Genomic DNA, 22,569 nt, shown 5'->3' with positions numbered 1-22,569 from the left:
AGGGTCGTGATTATCACGACCCTAATAAGTTTCCTAGAATATATATATATATATATATATATATATATATATATATATATATATATATATATATATATATAGGTTCATATGTTTCTTATATTTATTGTGTGGAAGAATGTGTCAATAGGAATTTATTAAAATTAAATAATTATTTAATTAAATAAAGATAGATATTAAATGATTTTCATAATTGTGTGTATATTAAATGATATCCATAATTATAATTCTCTTTCTTATGGAAACTAATTAAATTATATATATATATATATATATATATATATATATATATATATATATATATATATATACGAGATCTAATTAAGATGAGACATACAGAGTGTATGAAATTGAGTATGAGATGGATATGTAGAGTATACAAGACTGAGCAAGAGATGACTTATATGGGGTATACAAGATTTAGCATGAGATGAGGTCTATATAGAATATATCAGATTGAGTATGAGATGAGATATACAGAGCCTATGAGACTGAGCTGAGATGAGATATGCTAGATGAGATGAATAGAGTATATGAGATTAAGTGAGACATATAAAGTAAGTGAGATTGGACAACGATGAGATATAATAGAATATATGATATTGAGCAAAGATACGGTACAACATAGTATATGAGATCGAGTAGACATGAGTTATACCAAGTAAATGAGATTGGGTAAAGAGGAGATATAATCGAGTATACGAGATTGATTAGAGATGAGATGTGATAGAGAATATAAGATCTACCAAAGATGAGATATGATAGAGTATATTAGTTAGAAGATAGATGAGATTTAACAGAGTATGAGATGAGTTGCCAAAGTAACTACGAGGACGAGTATGAACTAAGAGAAAGAGAGTAAATAAAAGATACGAGAATAACTCACGAGACCTAGTGTATGATGTAGTAGAGATTAATGTTTTGCAGGTTTAGGTTTTATTAGTCGTGGTACCGGAGGAGAAGACATGAGCACAAGATCAAGATTTAAATAGTAGGATGCTATTATTGTATTGTTCATTGGATAAAGATAAATTATATTATGCTAAATTTATTCAACTTGGGATGTAAAAAGTTTTAGACTCGAGTATTTTTCCGTAATTGTAAATAAAATTTTGATAATTTTTATAGATTAGATATTAGAGATCGAGGGTGTTACACGTTCACGTCAAGATCACACCAAGCATTCCACACACACTCACAAAGCCCTAAGATGTGGCTTACTTCATGTTTTAACAATCACATTTAATGAAACTCGTGACATATTAAAGAGAAAATTGCAAATTTAGTCAAATATGTTAATTACTTTATGGAAAATAGCCAAAAAAACACAAATTACATTTTTAACCACAAAAATCGCAGATAGATTAAGCCCATCTACGATTTTTCTAAGCCATATGTGAACGTACAAGTCGCTAAAGCACAACCTTGCTTTAGCGACTTGTACGTTTGCAGATAGTTTTTTTTAGTTTTTTTATTTTTTCCGCATAAATACCCCCATCTCTGACTAAAATCGCTGATGAACTTAGTTCATCTGCGATTTCCTCTCATCCCACCTGCGATTTTACGTTTTCTTTTATTTTTTTTTAACTTAGAAATTAATAGGGTTTGACTACGAAACAACTTTATTATATATAACATTCTACAAAAAATTATCACTTTAGTTGTTATTTATTTGGAAAATTTGTTTAAAATCTTTCTAATAAAATGAATTCTCCAACAAAAAGTTTGAAAAATGAATGAAAAAAAAATTACGTTTTCATATCCCTGAAAAAGGGGAAATCATAAATGAACAAAAAATAATAGTTGGATCGACTCAATCTGCGAACGTAAAAGTCACTAAAGCACGTACATTCGCAGATGGACTGAGTCCATCTTCAATTTTGGTGGCTATTTTTGTGATTTGAGTTTTTTTCCACAAAGTAATTAAGAAATTAGGCTATAATTGTAATTTTCTCCATATTAAATGATTTGTGCTTTAACCGTAAGGATTAGTTTGAAATCGGATTTTTATGGACCAAACCACCCAAAAAGTGATGTTATATGGTTCTAGGGTTTTTAAGGCAAGAGGAGACAAAAGATGTTTCCTTGGTTCTAGCTTTCAACAAGGACCAATCAAGGTTAAGGAAACTAAGTACTAATGTTAAGAATCTAATACATGTCATAAAACATGTCCAAAAGTTTTAGAAAAGATTATTAGACTTGATTTCATATGAATCTCGAAATATGATGTTAATGAGAAGATTTCAAGTATCATAAGGTTTTAAACTTGATTCAAACTGAGTAAACTCGATCTTAAGTATTAAAGAGCATAAAAGACATCATTTTAGAACATTTCAAGGATTTAGAACCAACAACTCGACCATAAGGGCCTCCAAAATGGAAAAATCCCGAGTTATGATGTTTATAAAAAGTTTCCAAGCATTTTGATGTTATTTCTTTGGTTCAAGCTCCATATACTCAATCTTAGGTGTAAAGGTAACCAAAAGACATGTTTAGAAAAGAAAATAAGGGTCTAGGACTTGTTACATTCAGCTGAAACAATCAAGAACAGGAAATCCCACTAAACTCGTTTCCCCAGCGATTAAGGGGTTGTTGGCGACAGCTCCGACCTTCTCTCCGATTGAAATAAGGCAAGCGTGATGCTAGATGATAGATATAATGAATTCATACCTTGGTTACGACCTGGTTCGTGTTTTAAAACAAAAGCTTCATAAAACCTAGCTATAGCGGCTAGGGAAGAAATGTTAGTTTTTTACTATTAGAAAAGTTGTTATAGACAGCTTTAGATGGTAGTTAGATAGATGGGTATTTTCGTCATTCTTATATTATGAGTTAGTTAGTTCGTTTCTTCTTCCCTTTTGTATATGTATGTATTCTTCATCATTATTGAATACAAGTTTGGAATCAATTTCAAACAAAAACTTTTTCATTTTCTCAAAATCAACATGGTGTCAGATTAGTTTTTGATTCTGTTTTTCAATTCTGCATTCATCATGACAAATCCACTTGATTCTACTGGAACTACTGCCATCAATCCATCCAATATATTTTTCATTGCTCCCTCTGATAATTTGAGTTCTATTCTCAGTACAAATCCTTTTAATGGAATTGGTTTTCCATCCTGGAAACGATCAATGCTTATATCGTTAGCTGCCATGAACAAATTAGGTTTTGTTGATGGATCAATTTATGAACCAACAATAACCTCATCTTCGTATTCTGCCTGGTTTCAAGCCAATTCCATGGTGATAAGTTGGATTCTATCCAAAAATATTGTCGATAGTGTGTTATTCTTAATTACTACTTGAGAGAAATCTGGATCCAATTGAATCAAAGGTTCGAACAACCAGATGGCACATTGATTTACCAAATTCAGCAACAACTATATTCGACTTCTCAAGGCTCAGATGATTTCACCACTTATTTCACCAAATTAACACGCATTTGGGAAGAATTACGTCTTGTTCAAGCAATTCCTCTATGTTCCTGTGAAGCTGCATCTAAGATCAACAAGTTTTTTGAAGAACAACGCCTTATTCAACTTCTTATGGGTCTTGACGACTCTTACAAAGTTATGTGTGGTCAAATTCTTAGGACTAAACCTCTTATGACTGTATCCACTGCATATTCCTTGATTCTTCAAGAAGAACTTCAACGTGGTATAAATACTTCTAGTCCACTTAATAATGACGTCATTGCCATGAATGTTTCTGTTGATAATAGTTCTATGTCCAAGAAATCATTGGTTTGCAATCACTGTAAAATGCTTGGTTACACAAAATCACAGTGCTATCGTCTACATGGATTCCTGCAAACTTCAAATTCACCAAATCCAAGCGTGAAGAACCAAAATTCGTTGTTCAGAATGTTGTTGTTGACTCCAATTCTAGTATTTCACAAGAACAATTTCAACAGTTGATGTTAATTCTTTAAAACAACAATATCAACTCATCATCATCCAGTTTTTCTGCTCAAACTTCTCTTATGGATGGATCCATGGAGTCTGAAGGTACTTTTTCTTTCAAAACGTTTGCTACCAATGTGTACAAATCATCACTTTTACAACCATTTTATTCGTGGATTGTTGATACCTGGGCAACCGATCATATGTGTTCTAATAAAACATTGTTTCTTTCTTTATTCAAATTACCTTATTATCATTTCATTGGTTTAACTAATGGTACTAATGCATGTGTTTCTTTTGCTGAAAATGTCAAACTACATCATTCCTTAATTCTTCAAGGAGTCTTGTATGTTCCCAATTTCAAATACATCCTTGTTTCAATGTCCAAATTGAAATCTCAACTCAAATCCTTTGTAATTTTCACTGATCAACATTGCCTATTGCAGGACCCTTCGTCGAGGAATAAACTCTCTCTTAGTCTCTTTGGCAATAAGGTCAATGATCTTTATGTTTTTTATCATCGAACCATTTGTAATTCCTTATCTTTCAGTTTTTATGTATTCAATATTCTTTGTAATTCTACAACTGTTGTTACAAAACATTCTAATACTTTTTTATGGCACAAACGATTGGGACACATTTCTATTAGCAAGTTGAATCATCTTTCTATTCCTGGTGGTAAATCTCATGATGATGATGTTGATTCATGTATGATCTGTTTTAAAGCCAAACATCATAAATTGCCATTTCCAACTAGCTTATCTCAATCTCAAGCTGTTTTTGATCTCATTCATCTGGATGTTTGGGGTCCGTACAAGTACATGTCTCATGATGGGTTTAAATTTTTTGTTACTATAGTTGATGACTATAGTAAACACACTTGGGTACATATGGTTACACATAAAGGGTATGTAATGGGAGTTTTCAAACAATTTGTTGTTTTTGTTCAAACTTAGTTTAACAAAACCATTAAAGTTGTTCGCACAGATAATGCTTATGAACTTGGATGTAGTCATGAAGGCATAGAGCTCTACAGTAAAATGGGAATTTTACATCAGAAATCTACTCCTTTTACCCTTCAACAAAATGGCATTGTTGAACGAAAACATTGCCATATACTTGAATTTGCACGAGCCTTATTATATCAAGCTAGTCTTGGGTTTCCTTATTGGTCTGAATGTGTCCGGATAGCTGTTCATCTCATTAATCAAATGCCTTCAGCTTTTCTTAAGTTCAAAACTCCTTTTGAACTTCTTTATCAAAAAACAACCATATTTGTCATAGTTAAAAGCATATAGGTGTTTGTGTTTCATCACTACTTTTACCGTGGGTCGTGATAAATTCATGTCAAGAGTTCATCCTTGTGTATTGATTGGTTATCCCTTTGGACAGAAGGCTTTTAAGGTTCTTAATCTTACCTTTAAAACCATTCATATTGCACGAGATATTAAGTTCTTTGAAAATATTTTTCCCTACATGCCATATCCTCCACTATGTCACAAAACCCACATTCTTTTCTTCCTACAAAATCCGGTGATACACCTATTGCATCTTCATCACCTTCAATTTTTGTTCCTACTGAAAATGCTTCTTCTTCTCAGCCTCAACCTCCTAACATTCCAAGGACATATTCTAGTACACATAATCAACCTTTGTACTTACGAGATTACATATGCAACAATGTTATTGCTTCTTCACACATTTGTTGTCATACTGTTACGAATATGTACAATCTTGATACTCAAGTTCTTGTTATTTATCTCGTCTCTAGTTTTGCTTTCAATGTTTCTAAACATGAAGTTGAACCTGCTTTTTATCATCAAGCTAAAGGGAATCCTCATTGGGAACTTGCTATGCAACAGGAACTTGAAGCTTTACAAACCAATCATACTTAGGATATTGTTTCTTTACCAAAGGGCAAAAAGCCAATTTCATGGCGGTGGGTATACAAACTTAAGTATAAAGCTGATGGATCTATTGATTGATACAAAGCACGGTTAGTAGCCAAAGGTTTCACTCAAAAAGAGGGTATTGACTACCACGAAACCTTCTCTCCAGTAGTCAAATTCAATACTATTTGATGTCTAGTTTTTTGGCTGTTAAAAAAAGACTGGAAGATTCAACAACTTGACATCAATAATGCATTCCTTCATGGTGATCTTCATGAAGATGTCTATATGAAATTACCACCAGGCTATTCTAATACTTCAGATCATCTTGTTTGCAAACTTAAGAAGTCATTATATGGTTTAAAGCAAGCTTTAAGGCAGTGGTATGCAAAATTGTCCCATTTTTTACACCAAAAAGGATATACTCCTTCTCTTAATGATTATTCTCTATTCATTAAGAAGACTGCTACTTCAATTGTTATATTAGCAGTGTATGTGGATGATATTTTATTAAGAGGTGATGATCAAGTTGCAATTTCTTCATTAAAAATGACTCTTGATAGTCAATTTCGTATTAATGACTTGGGGAAGTCAATTACTTTTTTGGACTTCATTTGACAAGGTGGTTGACAGTTTAGTTGTTCATCAGCACAAATTTGCTCAAGATCTACTTGCACTCTATTCTATGGAAGATGTTATTCCATTTTCTACTCCATTGCCTCACAATCTTAAGCTTTTACAGATTATGGACAATCCTCTCAATGATCCTACATTGTACAGACAACTAATTGGTAAATTGAACTTTTTAGTTCATACACGGCCAAACATTGCCTTCACTATACAACATTTGAGTTAGTTTAACAAAACTCCTTGCCAACAACATTATGATGCTGCTTTACACGTATTAAATATATCAAAGGCACTGTTAATCAAGGTTTATTTTTTAATAAACCTTGCAATTTTAACATTGAGGCATATTGTGATTTAGATTGGGTAGCATGCCGAGTCACACGAAGGTCAGTAAGTGGTTATTTCATTTTATTTGGGGGAAGTCCAATCTCTTGGAAGTCAAAAAAGCATGTTACAGTCTCTCTTTCTTCAGCCGAGGCAGAATATCGTTCAATGAGAAGAGTATGTGCTGAGTTGGCATGGTTGTCTAGACTTATGCATGAATTTTAAGTGCCTAATATTACCCCAATTCCCTTGAAGTGCGATAATATGGCCGCCATATACATTGCTACAAACCTCGTTTTCCATGAAAGGACTAAACACATCGAACTTGACTGTCTTTTTGTTCGACAAAAACTTCAAGAAGGGCTCATCTTTTTATCTCATGTTCCAACCACTTCACAACATGCTGATGTTTTTACCAAGAATCTACCATCTTCAAAGCATGGAGAAGCTATTTCCAAGCTGCATGTAGTTCCCTACCCTCCAACTTGAGGGGGTGTTAGTTTTTACTGTCAAAAAAGTTGTTATAGACAGTTTTAGATGGTAGTTAGATAGAAGGGTATTTTTGTCATTCTTATATTATGAGTTAGTTAGTTCGTTTCTTCTTCCCTTCTGTATATGTATGTATTCTTCATCATTATTGAACACAAGTTTGGAATCAAGTTCAAACAAAAACTTTTTCATTCTCTAAAAATCAATAAGAAAACCCTAGGTGTTCACGGGATTTTTCAAACAAAAACAAGAGAGTGGTCATTCCTAAAGTCAAAGGGAAGGCTATCAAACGAATTAGGAGATTATACTTCAAAGATTCGATTTATGTAGCAACCAAAAACGGAAAACTATGTCGCGTGCTACCTGCATCGTTTACCAGGAAGCAGACATAAATCTTTCATGATTTGTCATGAATAGTCCTTGATGTTTTGTATATGTACCGATTCTACCCTAATTTCAACATATATTAGCGAAAGTAGTTTGGAAAATAACACTTTGCACCCTAAAGTAAAAAATTTTTTTTTTTGTGATATCTAAGTACTTTTCATGCATTTTTATGATTTTACGGTTTTTTGTTTTTCATAGAACCTAAACCTATATATATATATATATATATATATATATATATATATATATATATATATATATATTAAAAGGAAATCTCCAATAAAGTCCTAATATTTTAGGTCAGTTTACGGTTTAATCCCAAATTAAATTTTGTTTACAAAAGAAGACAGAATACCGGCTAAAACTTTGGAATGACCCTCCGTGGTCGGTTTCATATATATATATATATATATATAATTGAAAAACCTAACAAACTTCATAAATTTGTCTGAAAACCTTTACCGGAGATAGAGTGTTCCATGATTGCAAGATGAAATTCATATAAAATTATTGTATATTTTCTTTTGATTTCAACATTGGTCTAAGTACTGGGATAACCACAAAACATATGTAATAGTACTAATTAGGTATACTTAAATCTATGAGATAACATTTCTCTTTAATACTCATTTTCTTCTTCATTCTATTGGTTGTTTAAAACCTTAATCTATTTGTCCTCTTTCTCTCTCTATTTCTTTCTATCTATTATAGAATTGGGAAGGATGCAATAAGGGATACATACACGCACCCCTCAGATAGATCTTTGTCATTTCTTTTTATGTACGCATGCACGCATAAAAGTTTCTGATTTGGAACGTGTGTGAAATGAGGGTATCAAAGCTTAAGCAAAACTGTGTTTTGTGGTCTAGCCAAGACAAGACTAGCTGCTACCAAGATGTTACTACTGTCATTGGAAAATTGAGACATAAGTTTAGTATGAGTGTGTTGAAGTGCATGATCCAACATAAAATGAGTATTAACAAGAAAGGTTGTCCCATAGATTTAAGTTTACATGATTAGTATTATTACATATGTTTTGGGGTTATTCCAATACTTAGACTAATGTTGAAATCAAAAGAAAATATACAATAACTTTTGTATGAATTTTATTTATTTTGCAATCATGGAGCACTCTATCTTCCAGTAAATCTTTTCTGATAAAGTTATGAAGTTTGTTAGATTTGTGGATTGTATAGATAATTTTTCTAAATTTTGTGACTTTAAAACTGAATATATAACATTATATAAAAAGAAATGAAAAAATACACTCATTGAAAAACAAATCATTTTTAATATATTGATACAATGGTTATTCCAACTTTAGCCGAATTAACGAAAAAGTCCCAATATTTTGACGAATTAACGAAAAAAACCGAAATACCGACTAAATCTACGAAACCGGCCACAGAGGGTTATTTCGAAGTTTTAGCTGATAATTTGTCCTTTTTTGTAAACAAAATTTAATTTGGGATTAAAACGTAAACTGGCCTAAAATATTAAAATTTTATTGGAGATTTCCATATATTAAATTGCTAATATTCTTTTTTATACCTTATTTTGATTATTATTACTATATATATATATATATATATATATATATATATATATATATATATATATATATTAAAACAATTAGAAAGAAGTTCATACCGGAAATCTAAAAGGGTGTTACAATTTTCAAAAATAACACAATAACATGCATAACAAATAAAACAAATTTCAACAAAATGAAGCAAGAAGTTAAAGATATTTCACAAAAATAACTATATGAATCAATGAAACTTAATTAGTTGGTAGTATATTGAAGTTGTGATTTCACATTTTTTTTGGCTAAGAACAGTAAGAATCAGTGACCCTTTATTTATAAGATTTTTCACCTATGCTAAGCAAACATGTGAGAGAGAAGATAGAGATACAACTGAGATTTGGTGAGTACGCATTTGAGGGAGAAGAAGAATTTTGTCGGAGAAGATTATGATGTGTTCTTCAATTACAGAAATAGAGAAAAGAGAGGAAGAAGATAGAAAAGGAAAAGAAAGAGTTTGAAATTGTAATTGCCTAATCATTTCTTCCATTTACTGATAATTAATAATCATATTTAGAAAAACATCCCAACCATTTATTCCTAACAATTTTCTCTATAATCTACGTACCAAATAAACGAAAATAGATAAAAGAAATTGAACAATCAAGCATATGTGTTGCTATGTTTTAGTTCATGCTACATATTGTATTCTCTTAACCTGTTGTGCAATTATGTTGTACGTTTTGGCCTAGTAGCAATAGTTGACTGATCTGTTTCATTACTTACCCCTAGGAGAGCCACCTTGTCCTAAAGGTGGAATTAAGGAAAACTCAAATGGGTCTCCCCAGGTAACATTATAACGGGTGGTGTTTTGCCAATGCACTAGTATTTTCACTCCTACTTCTGCTCTACCTTGACTCTTCATGCTTGTAGAATCTCTTGACTTAAGAAAGTAGGGTGTCCTTTACTAAAATGAGTGGGAAATGGTGATTATATGACAACCTCAAGTTGGGGACAAAGCTTCAAAACAAAAATATGAAACACATTGCGGATTTTTGCTGATTATGGTAATTGTAAGACATTAGCAACCTTTCCAATTCTAGTTATGATTAAAAATGGTATGACCTACCGTTTAGCTAGTTTCAGATAGGACAGTGCTTCTGCTGACTGTTACTAATAGGGTCGTAGTTTGACAAATACCCATGAACCCACATAAAACTTTGTCTTGTATATGTTTATCCTCTTGAGCCTTCATACGTAGTTGTGCACATCATAAATTGTGTAATTGTATCCAAAAGGTTATTTCTATCAACAAGCCATGTGTCAAGGTTCGCAACAGCCGTTGATCCTGTAAACAACGAACCCACTTAGTTGGGTGATCGCTAGCAATTGCCTATAGATAAGCTTCCAGATACATGTGTTTCCTTGAGAGGGAGGAAGTTCGGTTATAAAATTCATTGAGAATGCATCCCAAGTTTGAGATGAAATTAGGAGTGGTTGGAGCAAACCGATTGGAGAGGAATTATTCGGTTTAACTTGCAAACATATCGAGCAATTTGAACATTTGATTTGACATCTTTTCTGAGGTATGGCCAGTAAAAATTCGTAGAGAGGTATAAGATTATGGCATGGATACCATAGCGGCCACCAATTAGTGAATCATGATACACCATAATAAGTTGCTTTCTTAATCGTGGTATATCGGGAACATAAATGCGATCACTGAAGAATATAAGGTCATCACGATACTTAAAACAAGTAGTATTATCGGATTGCATCTGAATTTTGTCAAGTGGTTCCTTTAGGGATGGGTCTTTAGACAGGTCAGAGCGGATGCAATCTAGTAACCCTATTAGTGGCATAGATAACCCAAATAATGTTCATGTAGCTTCGTTAGACCAATGTGAGAGGCATCGACTGTTTGATTAGAGGCATCAGATTTATAGATGATTGTAAATCCAAATCCTAAACATTTAGAGAGCCAGTTCAGGCATGTGAATGGTTTGAGAAAGCAATTGGCATAGGATTTGATGATCGGTGGTGATATTAAAAGGACTACCTAAAAGGACTGGCACCATTTTTCTACTGCGGCGATAATTGTCAACATCTCACAGGAGTAAGAGATGCATGTTGCATCTGAGGAGAGAGGGGTTTGTTGAAAAAATGATAGGGTGGTTTCCTTGGGACAGAATCGCACCAACAACAAGGCTTGATATGTCTGTCTCTCTATTCAGCCACGAGAGCTAGGAGATATCTACAACAAGGTTGTTTTGGCCTTGTGGACTATGTATTGGATACCGTGGAGGAGAGAAAGAGGATGATTGATAATGTGTCAGCCGTTCGAGATTACCCACTTGTGTTCCTAGAGGATTTTTCCTGGAGTGCCTATAGAGAGGTAGGTTGAGTTTCGTATTGATTTGGTTCCAGGTGCGGCTTTGATAGCCAAGGCACCTTATTGGTTAGCACCACTGAAGATGCAAGAGTTGTCTACATAGCTGCAGGAGCTGTTAGACAAGGGGTTTATCAAACTGTAGTTCACCCTAGGGAGCGTCGATACTATTTGTGAAGAAGAAAGATGGCTCCTAGAAGATGTGCATCGATTACCGGGAGTTTAACAAATTAATGGTGAAGAACCATTTTCTGCTTCCAATGATTGATGATTTGTTCGACCAGTTAAAGGGGGCGTTGTGGTTCTCCAAGATTAATCTATGTTCGGGCTATCATCAGATGAGGTTTAGGGATGAGGATGTTTAGAATATGGCTTTCAAGACTCGTTATAGCCAGTACAAGTTGGTGGTGATGCCTTTTGGGCTCACCAATGCATCAACATCATTCATGGATCTTATGAACAGGGTTTGTAGGCTGATGCTAGATCGGTCAGTGATTGTCTTCGTTGATGATATATTAGTCTATTCTAAGACCAAAGAGAAACATGAGGATCATCTACGAGAGGTTCTAGAGACTGTAAATTAGGAGAGAGTTTATGCTAGATTCTCTAAGTGCGATTTCTGGTTGTGTGATGTGTAGTTTCTGGGGCACCTTGTCAATCAGAAGGGTATATTTGTTGATCCGGCCAAGATCGAGGTTGTGATGCAATGGAAGGTTCCAAAGTCTCCATCTGAGATCCAGAATTTCCTTGGTTTAGGTGGGTATTATCGGAGGTTTATCAATAATTTCTCCAAGATTGCAGTTCCATTGACCAGGTTAGAGAAGAAGTCAGTTACTTTCGATTAGGGTCCTGAGTAGGACCTTGAGATAGAAGTTATGTGAGGCTCTGATTTTGACACTACCATAGAGTGTGGATGATTTTGTGGTATATTACAATGCATCGATTTCGGGATTGGGCGTAGTATTGATGCAGAGGGGTCATGTGATAGCTTATGCTTCAAGGCAGCTGAAGCCTCACGAGGAGCCACCACAAGTAGGAGCATTGTGGTAGAAGGTAGATGAGCCACCATAAGTAGTCATTAGGATACCATTGGCTAGCATCCCCGATAATACTCCCAAGGAGACAAGGAGGTTCCGCCCATTGCTATAGATACATGAGACTTCTCTTTTACGCTACAATTTTAGTTCTCGGTTGTTTCTTTCTTGGCCTTAAAACTTAGTCTAGGATATCTCTTTGAATCAAAATCTTCTATTTAGGTAGTTCTTACCCTACCATCTTTACTTTATATATATTACTGCAAGCACAAACCATCCCCCTTATGATGACAATTTCCAAGTCTTCATTGGAGGCTCCAATAATGCACTAGTGATCTTCTCAAGTATACCATCATCTTACACTTTCTAAATTTCAAACATGTTTCATACCCAACCTTCAACCTTAAATTTCAAACTGTTACTAATAGGGTCGTAGTTTGACAAATACCCATGAACCCACATAAAACTTTGTCTTGTATATGTTTATCCTCTTGAGCCTTCATACGTAGTTGTGCACATCATAAATTGTGTTTAATTGTATCCAAAAGGTTATTTCTATCAACAAGCCATGTGTCAAGGTTCGCAACAGCCGTTGATCCTGTAAACAACGAACCCACTTAGTTGGGTGATCGCTAGCAATTGCCTATAGATAAGCTTCCAGATACATGTGTTTCCTTGAGAGGGAGGAAGTTCGGTTATAAAATTCATTGAGAATGCATCCCAAGTTTGAGATGAAATTAGGAGTGGTTGGAGCAAACCGATTGGAGAGGAATTATTCGGTTTAACTTGCAAACATATCGAGCAATTTGAACATTTGATTTGACATCTTTTCTGAGGTATGGCCAGTAAAAATTCGTAGAGAGGTATAAGATTATGGCATGGATACCATAGCGGCCACCAATTAGTGAATCATGATACACCATAATAAGTTGCTTTCTTAATCGTGGTATATCGGGAACATAAATGCGATCACTGAAGAATATAAGGTCATCACGATACTTAAAACAAGTAGTATTATCGGATTGCATCTGAATTTTGTCAAGTGGTTCCTTTAGGGATGGGTCTTTAGACAGGTCAGAGCGGATGCAATCTAGTAACCCTATTAGTGGCATAGATAACCCAAATAATGTTCATGTAGCTTCGTTAGACCAATGTGAGAGGCATCGACTGTTTGATTAGAGGCATCAGATTTATAGATGATTGTAAATCCAAATCCTAAACATTTAGAGAGCCAGTTCAGGCATGTGAATGGTTTGAGAAAGCAATTGGCATAGGATTTGATGATCGGTGGTGATATTAAAAGGACTACCTAAAAGGACTGGCACCATTTTTCTACTGCGGCGATAATTGTCAACATCTCACAGGAGTAAGAGATGCATGTTGCATCTGAGGAGAGAGGGGTTTGTTGAAAAAATGATAGGGTGGTTTCCTTGGGACAGAATCGCACCAACAACAAGGCTTGATATGTCTGTCTCTCTATTCAGCCACGAGAGCTAGGAGATATCTACAACAAGGTTGTTTTGGCCTTGTGGACTATGTATTGGATACCGTGGAGGAGAGAAAGAGGATGATTGATAATGTGTCAGCCGTTCGAGATTACCCACTTGTGTTCCTAGAGGATTTTTCCTGGAGTGCCTACAGAGAGGTAGGTTGAGTTTCGTATTGATTTGGTTCCAGGTGCGGCTTTGATAGCCAAGGCACCTTATTGGTTAGCACCACTGAAGATGCAAGAGTTGTCTACATAGCTGCAGGAGCTGTTAGACAAGGGGTTTATCAAACTGTAGTTCACCCTAGGGAGCGTCGATACTATTTGTGAAGAAGAAAGATGGCTCCTAGAAGATGTGCATCGATTACCGGGAGTTTAACAAATTAATGGTGAAGAACCATTTTCTGCTTCCAATGATTGATGATTTGTTCGACCAGTTAAAGGGGGCGTTGTGGTTCTCCAAGATTAATCTATGTTCGGGCTATCATCAGATGAGGTTTAGGGATGAGGATGTTTAGAATATGGCTTTCAAGACTCGTTATAGCCAGTACAAGTTGGTGGTGATGCCTTTTGGGCTCACCAATGCATCAACATCATTCATGGATCTTATGAACAGGGTTTGTAGGCTGATGCTAGATCGGTCAGTGATTGTCTTCGTTGATGATATATTAGTCTATTCTAAGACCAAAGAGAAACATGAGGATCATCTACGAGAGGTTCTAGAGACTGTAAATTAGGAGAGAGTTTATGCTAGATTCTCTAAGTGCGATTTCTGGTTGTGTGATGTGTAGTTTCTGGGGCACCTTGTCAATCAGAAGGGTATATTTGTTGATCCGGCCAAGATCGAGGTTGTGATGCAATGGAAGGTTCCAAAGTCTCCATCTGAGATCCAGAATTTCCTTGGTTTAGGTGGGTATTATCGGAGGTTTATCAATAATTTCTCCAAGATTGCAGTTCCATTGACCAGGTTAGAGAAGAAGTCAGTTACTTTCGATTAGGGTCCTGAGTAGGACCTTGAGATAGAAGTTATGTGAGGCTCTGATTTTGACACTACCATAGAGTGTGGATGATTTTGTGGTATATTACAATGCATCGATTTCGGGATTGGGCGTAGTATTGATGCAGAGGGGTCATGTGATAGCTTATGCTTCAAGGCAGCTGAAGCCTCACGAGGAGCCACCACAAGTAGGAGCATTGTGGTAGAAGGTAGATGAGCCACCATAAGTAGTCATTAGGATACCATTGGCTAGCATCCCCGATAATACTCCCAAGGAGACAAGGAGGTTCCGCCCATTGCTATAGATACATGAGACTTCTCTTTTACGCTACAATTTTAGTTCTCGGTTGTTTCTTTCTTGGCCTTAAAACTTAGTCTAGGATATCTCTTTGAATCAAAATCTTCTATTTAGGTAGTTCTTACCCTACCATCTTTACTTTATATATATTACTGCAAGCACAAACCATCCCCCTTATGATGACAATTTCCAAGTCTTCATTGGAGGCTCCAATAATGCACTAGTGATCTTCTCAAGTATACCATCATCTTACACTTTCTAAATTTCAAACATGTTTCATACCCAACCTTCAACCTTAAATTTCAAACTGTTACTAATAGGGTCGTAGTTTGACAAATACCCATGAACCCACATAAAACTTTGTCTTGTATATGTTTATCCTCTTGAGCCTTCATACGTAGTTGTGCACATCATAAATTGTGTTTAATTGTATCCAAAAGGTTATTTCTATCAACAAGCCATGTGTCAAGGTTTGCAACAGCCGTTGATCCTGTAAACAACGAACCCACTTAGTTGGGTGATCGCTAGCAATTGCCTATAGATAAGCTTCCAGATACATGTGTTTCCTTGAGAGGGAGGAAGTTCGGTTATAAAATTCATTGAGAATGCATCCCAAGTTTGAGATGAAATTAGGAGTGGTTGGAGCAAACCGATTGGAGAGGAATTATTCGGTTTAACTTGCAAACATATCGAGCAATTTGAACATTTGATTTGACATCTTTTCTGAGGTATGGCCAGTAAAAATTCGTAGAGAGGTATAAGATTATGGCATGGATACCATAGCGGCCACCAATTAGTGAATCATGATACACCATAATAAGTTGCTTTCTTAATCGTGGTATATCGGGAACATAAATGCGATCACTGAAGAATATAAGGTCATCACGATACTTAAAACAAGTAGTATTATCGGATTGCATCTGAATTTTGTCAAGTGGTTCCTTTAGGGATGGGTCTTTAGACAGGTCAGAGCGGATGCAATCTAGTAACCCTATTAGTGGCATAGATAACCCAAATAATGTTCATGTAGCTTCGTTAGACCAATGTGAGAGGCATCGACTGTTTGATTAGAGGCATCAGATTTATAGATGATTGTAAATCCAAATCCTAAACATTTAGAGAGCCAGTTCAGGCATGTGAATGGTTTGAGAAAGCAATTGGCATAGGATTTGATGATCGGTGGTGATATTAAAAGGACTACCTAAAAGGACTGGCACCATTTTTCTACTGCGGCGATAATTGTCAACATCTCACAGGAGTAAGAGATGCATGTTGCATCTGAGGAGAGAGGGGTTTGTTGAAAAAATGATAGGGTGGTTTCCTTGGGACAGAATCGCACCAACAACAAGGCTTGATATGTCTGTCTCTCTATTCAGCCACGAGAGCTAGGAGATATCTACAACAAGGTTGTTTTGGCCTTGTGGACTATGTATTGGATACCGTGGAGGAGAGAAAGAGGATGATTGATAATGTGTCAGCCGTTCGAGATTACCCACTTGTGTTCCTAGAGGATTTTTCCTGGAGTGCCTACAGAGAGGTAGGTTGAGTTTCGTATTGATTTGGTTCCAGGTGCGGCTTTGATAGCCAAGGCACCTTATTGGTTAGCACCACTGAAGATGCAAGAGTTGTCTACATAGCTGCAGGAGCTGTTAGACAAGGGGTTTATCAAACTGTAGTTCACCCTAGGGAGCGTCGATACTATTTGTGAAGAAGAAAGATGGCTCCTAGAAGATGTGCATCGATTACCGGGAGTTTAACAAATTAATGGTGAAGAACCATTTTCTGCTTCCAATGATTGATGATTTGTTCGACCAGTTAAAGGGGGCGTTGTGGTTCTCCAAGATTAATCTATGTTCGGGCTATCATCAGATGAGGTTTAGGGATGAGGATGTTTAGAATATGGCTTTCAAGACTCGTTATAGCCAGTACAAGTTGGTGGTGATGCCTTTTGGGCTCACCAATGCATCAACATCATTCATGGATCTTATGAACAGGGTTTGTAGGCTGATGCTAGATCGGTCAGTGATTGTCTTCGTTGATGATATATTAGTCTATTCTAAGACCAAAGAGAAACATGAGGATCATCTACGAGAGGTTCTAGAGACTGTAAATTAGGAGAGAGTTTATGCTAGATTCTCTAAGTGCGATTTCTGGTTGTGTGATGTGTAGTTTCTGGGGCACCTTGTCAATCAGAAGGGTATATTTGTTGATCCGGCCAAGATCGAGGTTGTGATGCAATGGAAGGTTCCAAAGTCTCCATCTGAGATCCAGAATTTCCTTGATTTAGGTGGGTATTATCGGAGGTTTATCAATAATTTCTCCACGATTGCAGTTCCATTGACCAGGTTAGAGAAGAAGTCAGTTACTTTCGATTAGGGTCCTGAGTAGGACCTTGAGATAGAAGTTATGTGAGGCTCTGATTTTGACACTACCATAGAGTGTGGATGATTTTGTGGTATATTACAATGCATCGATTTCGGGATTGGGCGTAGTATTGATGCAGAGGGGTCATGTGATAGCTTATGCTTCAAGGCAGCTGAAGCCTCACGAGGAGCCACCACAAGTAGGAGCATTGTGGTAGAAGGTAGATGAGCCACCATAAGTAGTCATTAGGATACCATTGGCTAGCATCCCCGATAATACTCCCAAGGAGACAAGGAGGTTCCGCCCATTGCTATAGATACATGAGACTTCTCTTTTACGCTACAATTTTAGTTCTCGGTTGTTTCTTTCTTGGCCTTAAAACTTAGTCTAGGATATCTCTTTGAATCAAAATCTTCTATTTAGGTAGTTCTTACCCTACCATCTTTACTTTATATATATTACTGCAAGCACAAACCATCCCCCTTATGATGACAATTTCCAAGTCTTCATTGGAGGCTCCAATAATGCACTAGTGATCTTCTCAAGTATACCATCATCTTACACTTTCTAAATTTCAAACATGTTTCATACCCAACCTTCAACCTTAAATTTCAAACTGTTACTAATAGGGTCGTAGTTTGACAAATACCCATGAACCCACATAAAACTTTGTCTTGTATATGTTTATCCTCTTGAGCCTTCATACGTAGTTGTGCACATCATAAATTGTGTTTAATTGTATCCAAAAGGTTATTTCTATCAACAAGCCATGTGTCAAGGTTCGCAACAGCCGTTGATCCTGTAAACAACGAACCCACTTAGTTGGGTGATCGCTAGCAATTGCCTATAGATAAGCTTCCAGATACATGTGTTTCCTTGAGAGGGAGGAAGTTCGGTTATAAAATTCATTGAGAATGCATCCCAAGTTTGAGATGAAATTAGGAGTGGTTGGAGCAAACCGATTGGAGAGGAATTATTCGGTTTAACTTGCAAACATATCGAGCAATTTGAACATTTGATTTGACATCTTTTCTGAGGTATGGCCAGTAAAAATTCGTAGAGAGGTATAAGATTATGGCATGGATACCATAGCGGCCACCAATTAGTGAATCATGATACACCATAATAAGTTGCTTTCTTAATCGTGGTATATCGGGAACATAAATGCGATCACTGAAGAATATAAGGTCATCACGATACTTAAAACAAGTAGTATTATCGGATTGCATCTGAATTTTGTCAAGTGGTTCCTTTAGGGATGGGTCTTTAGACAGGTCAGAGCGGATGCAATCTAGTAACCCTATTAGTGGCATAGATAACCCAAATAATGTTCATGTAGCTTCGTTAGACCAATGTGAGAGGCATCGACTGTTTGATTAGAGGCATCAGATTTATAGATGATTGTAAATCCAAATCCTAAACATTTAGAGAGCCAGTTCAGGCATGTGAATGGTTTGAGAAAGCAATTGGCATAGGATTTGATGATCGGTGGTGATATTAAAAGGACTACCTAAAAGGACTGGCACCATTTTTCTACTGCGGCGATAATTGTCAACATCTCACAGGAGTAAGAGATGCATGTTGCATCTGAGGAGAGAGGGGTTTGTTGAAAAAATGATAGGGTGGTTTCCTTGGGACAGAATCGCACCAACAACAAGGCTTGATATGTCTGTCTCTCTATTCAGCCACGAGAGCTAGGAGATATCTACAACAAGGTTGTTTTGGCCTTGTGGACTATGTATTGGATACCGTGGAGGAGAGAAAGAGGATGATTGATAATGTGTCAGCCGTTCGAGATTACCCACTTGTGTTCCTAGAGGATTTTTCCTGGAGTGCCTACAGAGAGGTAGGTTGAGTTTCGTATTGATTTGGTTCCAGGTGCGGCTTTGATAGCCAAGGCACCTTATTGGTTAGCACCACTGAAGATGCAAGAGTTGTCTACATAGCTGCAGGAGCTGTTAGACAAGGGGTTTATCAAACTGTAGTTCACCCTAGGGAGCGTCGATACTATTTGTGAAGAAGAAAGATGGCTCCTAGAAGATGTGCATCGATTACCGGGAGTTTAACAAATTAATGGTGAAGAACCATTTTCTGCTTCCAATGATTGATGATTTGTTCGACCAGTTAAAGGGGGCGTTGTGGTTCTCCAAGATTAATCTATGTTCGGGCTATCATCAGATGAGGTTTAGGGATGAGGATGTTTAGAATATGGCTTTCAAGACTCGTTATAGCCAGTACAAGTTGGTGGTGATGCCTTTTGGGCTCACCAATGCATCAACATCATTCATGGATCTTATGAACAGGGTTTGTAGGCTGATGCTAGATCGGTCAGTGATTGTCTTCGTTGATGATATATTAGTCTATTCTAAGACCAAAGAGAAACATGAGGATCATCTACGAGAGGTTCTAGAGACTGTAAATTAGGAGAGAGTTTATGCTAGATTCTCTAAGTGCGATTTCTGGTTGTGTGATGTGTAGTTTCTGGGGCACCTTGTCAATCAGAAGGGTATATTTGTTGATCCGGCCAAGATCGAGGTTGTGATGCAATGGAAGGTTCCAAAGTCTCCATCTGAGATCCAGAATTTCCTTGGTTTAGGTGGGTATTATCGGAGGTTTATCAATAATTTCTCCACGATTGCAGTTCCATTGACCAGGTTAGAGAAGAAGTCAGTTACTTTCGATTAGGGTCCTGAGTAGGACCTTGAGATAGAAGTTATGTGAGGCTCTGATTTTGACACTACCATAGAGTGTGGATGATTTTGTGGTATATTACAATGCATCGATTTCGGGATTGGGCGTAGTATTGATGCAGAGGGGTCATGTGATAGCTTATGCTTCAAGGCAGCTGAAGCCTCACGAGGAGCCACCACAAGTAGGAGCATTGTGGTAGAAGGTAGATGAGCCACCATAAGTAGTCATTAGGATACCATTGGCTAGCATCCCCGATAATACTCCCAAGGAGACAAGGAGGTTCCGCCCATTGCTATAGATACATGAGACTTCTCTTTTACGCTACAATTTTAGTTCTCGGTTGTTTCTTTCTTGGCCTTAAAACTTAGTCTAGGATATCTCTTTGAATCAAAATCTTCTATTTAGGTAGTTCTTACCCTACCATCTTTACTTTATATATATTACTGCAAGCACAAACCATCCCCCTTATGATGACAATTTCCAAGTCTTCATTGGAGGCTCCAATAATGCACTAGTGATCTTCTCAAGTATACCATCATCTTACACTTTCTAAATTTCAAACATGTTTCATACCCAACCTTCAACCTTAAATTTCAAACTGTTACTAATAGGGTCGTAGTTTGACAAATACCCATGAACCCACATAAAACTTTGTCTTGTATATGTTTATCCTCTTGAGCCTTCATACGTAGTTGTGCACATCATAAATTGTGTTTAATTGTATCCAAAAGGTTATTTCTATCAACAAGCCATGTGTCAAGGTTCGCAACAGCCGTTGATCCTGTAAACAACGAACCCACTTAGTTGGGTGATCGCTAGCAATTGCCTATAGATAAGCTTCCAGATACATGTGTTTCCTTGAGAGGGAGGAAGTTCGGTTATAAAATTCATTGAGAATGCATCCCAAGTTTGAGATGAAATTAGGAGTGGTTGGAGCAAACCGATTGGAGAGGAATTATTCGGTTTAACTTGCAAACATATCGAGCAATTTGAACATTTGATTTGACATCTTTTCTGAGGTATGGCCAGTAAAAATTCGTAGAGAGGTATAAGATTATGGCATGGATACCATAGCGGCCACCAATTAGTGAATCATGATACACCATAATAAGTTGCTTTCTTAATCGTGGTATATCGGGAACATAAATGCGATCACTGAAGAATATAAGGTCATCACGATACTTAAAACAAGTAGTATTATCGGATTGCATCTGAATTTTGTCAAGTGGTTCCTTTAGGGATGGGTCTTTAGACAGGTCAGAGCGGATGCAATCTAGTAACCCTATTAGTGGCATAGATAACCCAAATAATGTTCATGTAGCTTCGTTAGACCAATGTGAGAGGCATCGACTGTTTGATTAGAGGCATCAGATTTATAGATGATTGTAAATCCAAATCCTAAACATTTAGAGAGCCAGTTCAGGCATGTGAATGGTTTGAGAAAGCAATTGGCATAGGATTTGATGATCGGTGGTGATATTAAAAGGACTACCTAAAAGGACTGGCACCATTTTTCTACTGCGGCGATAATTGTCAACATCTCACAGGAGTAAGAGATGCATGTTGCATCTGAGGAGAGAGGGGTTTGTTGAAAAAATGATAGGGTGGTTTCCTTGGGACAGAATCGCACCAACAACAAGGCTTGATATGTCTGTCTCTCTATTCAGCCACGAGAGCTAGGAGATATCTACAACAAGGTTGTTTTGGCCTTGTGGACTATGTATTGGATACCGTGGAGGAGAGAAAGAGGATGATTGATAATGTGTCAGCCGTTCGAGATTACCCACTTGTGTTCCTAGAGGATTTTTCCTGGAGTGCCTACAGAGAGGTAGGTTGAGTTTCGTATTGATTTGGTTCCAGGTGCGGCTTTGATAGCCAAGGCACCTTATTGGTTAGCACCACTGAAGATGCAAGAGTTGTCTACATAGCTGCAGGAGCTGTTAGACAAGGGGTTTATCAAACTGTAGTTCACCCTAGGGAGCGTCGATACTATTTGTGAAGAAGAAAGATGGCTCCTAGAAGATGTGCATCGATTACCGGGAGTTTAACAAATTAATGGTGAAGAACCATTTTCTGCTTCCAATGATTGATGATTTGTTCGACCAGTTAAAGGGGGCGTTGTGGTTCTCCAAGATTAATCTATG

General features: G+C 36.6%; 1 protein-coding gene across 1 annotated transcript; it reads left to right on the top strand.

Annotated features, from left to right (window-relative positions):
- The first annotated feature begins 3,011 nt into the window (after positions 1-3,011).
- On the top strand, positions 3,012-5,220 carry LOC145098321 (uncharacterized). The gene is made up of 4 exons (XM_079035959.1): positions 3,012-3,244; positions 3,355-3,907; positions 4,369-4,806; positions 4,879-5,220. The coding sequence occupies exons 1-4, from the start codon at positions 3,012-3,014 to the stop codon at positions 5,218-5,220; spliced, it is 1,566 nt and encodes a 521-aa protein (XP_078892085.1).
- The last annotated feature ends 17,349 nt before the right edge of the window (positions 5,221-22,569 follow it).

The sequence above is a fragment of the Lactuca serriola genome, chromosome 4 (genome assembly GCF_051521515.1).
Source record: "Lactuca serriola cultivar US96UC23 chromosome 4, Lser_US96UC23_V15, whole genome shotgun sequence".
Lineage (NCBI taxonomy): Eukaryota > Viridiplantae > Streptophyta > Magnoliopsida > Asterales > Asteraceae > Lactuca > Lactuca serriola.
This window is presented reverse-complemented; position numbering and strand designations above follow the sequence as displayed.

Coding starts and splice junctions, on each gene's coding strand:
- LOC145098321 (XM_079035959.1), top strand. CDS start 3,012: ATGACAAATCCACTTGATTCTACTGGAACTACTGCCATCAATCCATCC. Junction 3,908..4,368: donor TGTTGTTGACTCCAATTCTA/GTATTTCACAAG, acceptor TGCCTATTGCAG/GACCCTTCGTCGAGGAATAA. Junction 4,807..4,878: donor ACTATAGTAAACACACTTGG/GTACATATGGTT, acceptor GTTCAAACTTAG/TTTAACAAAACCATTAAAGT.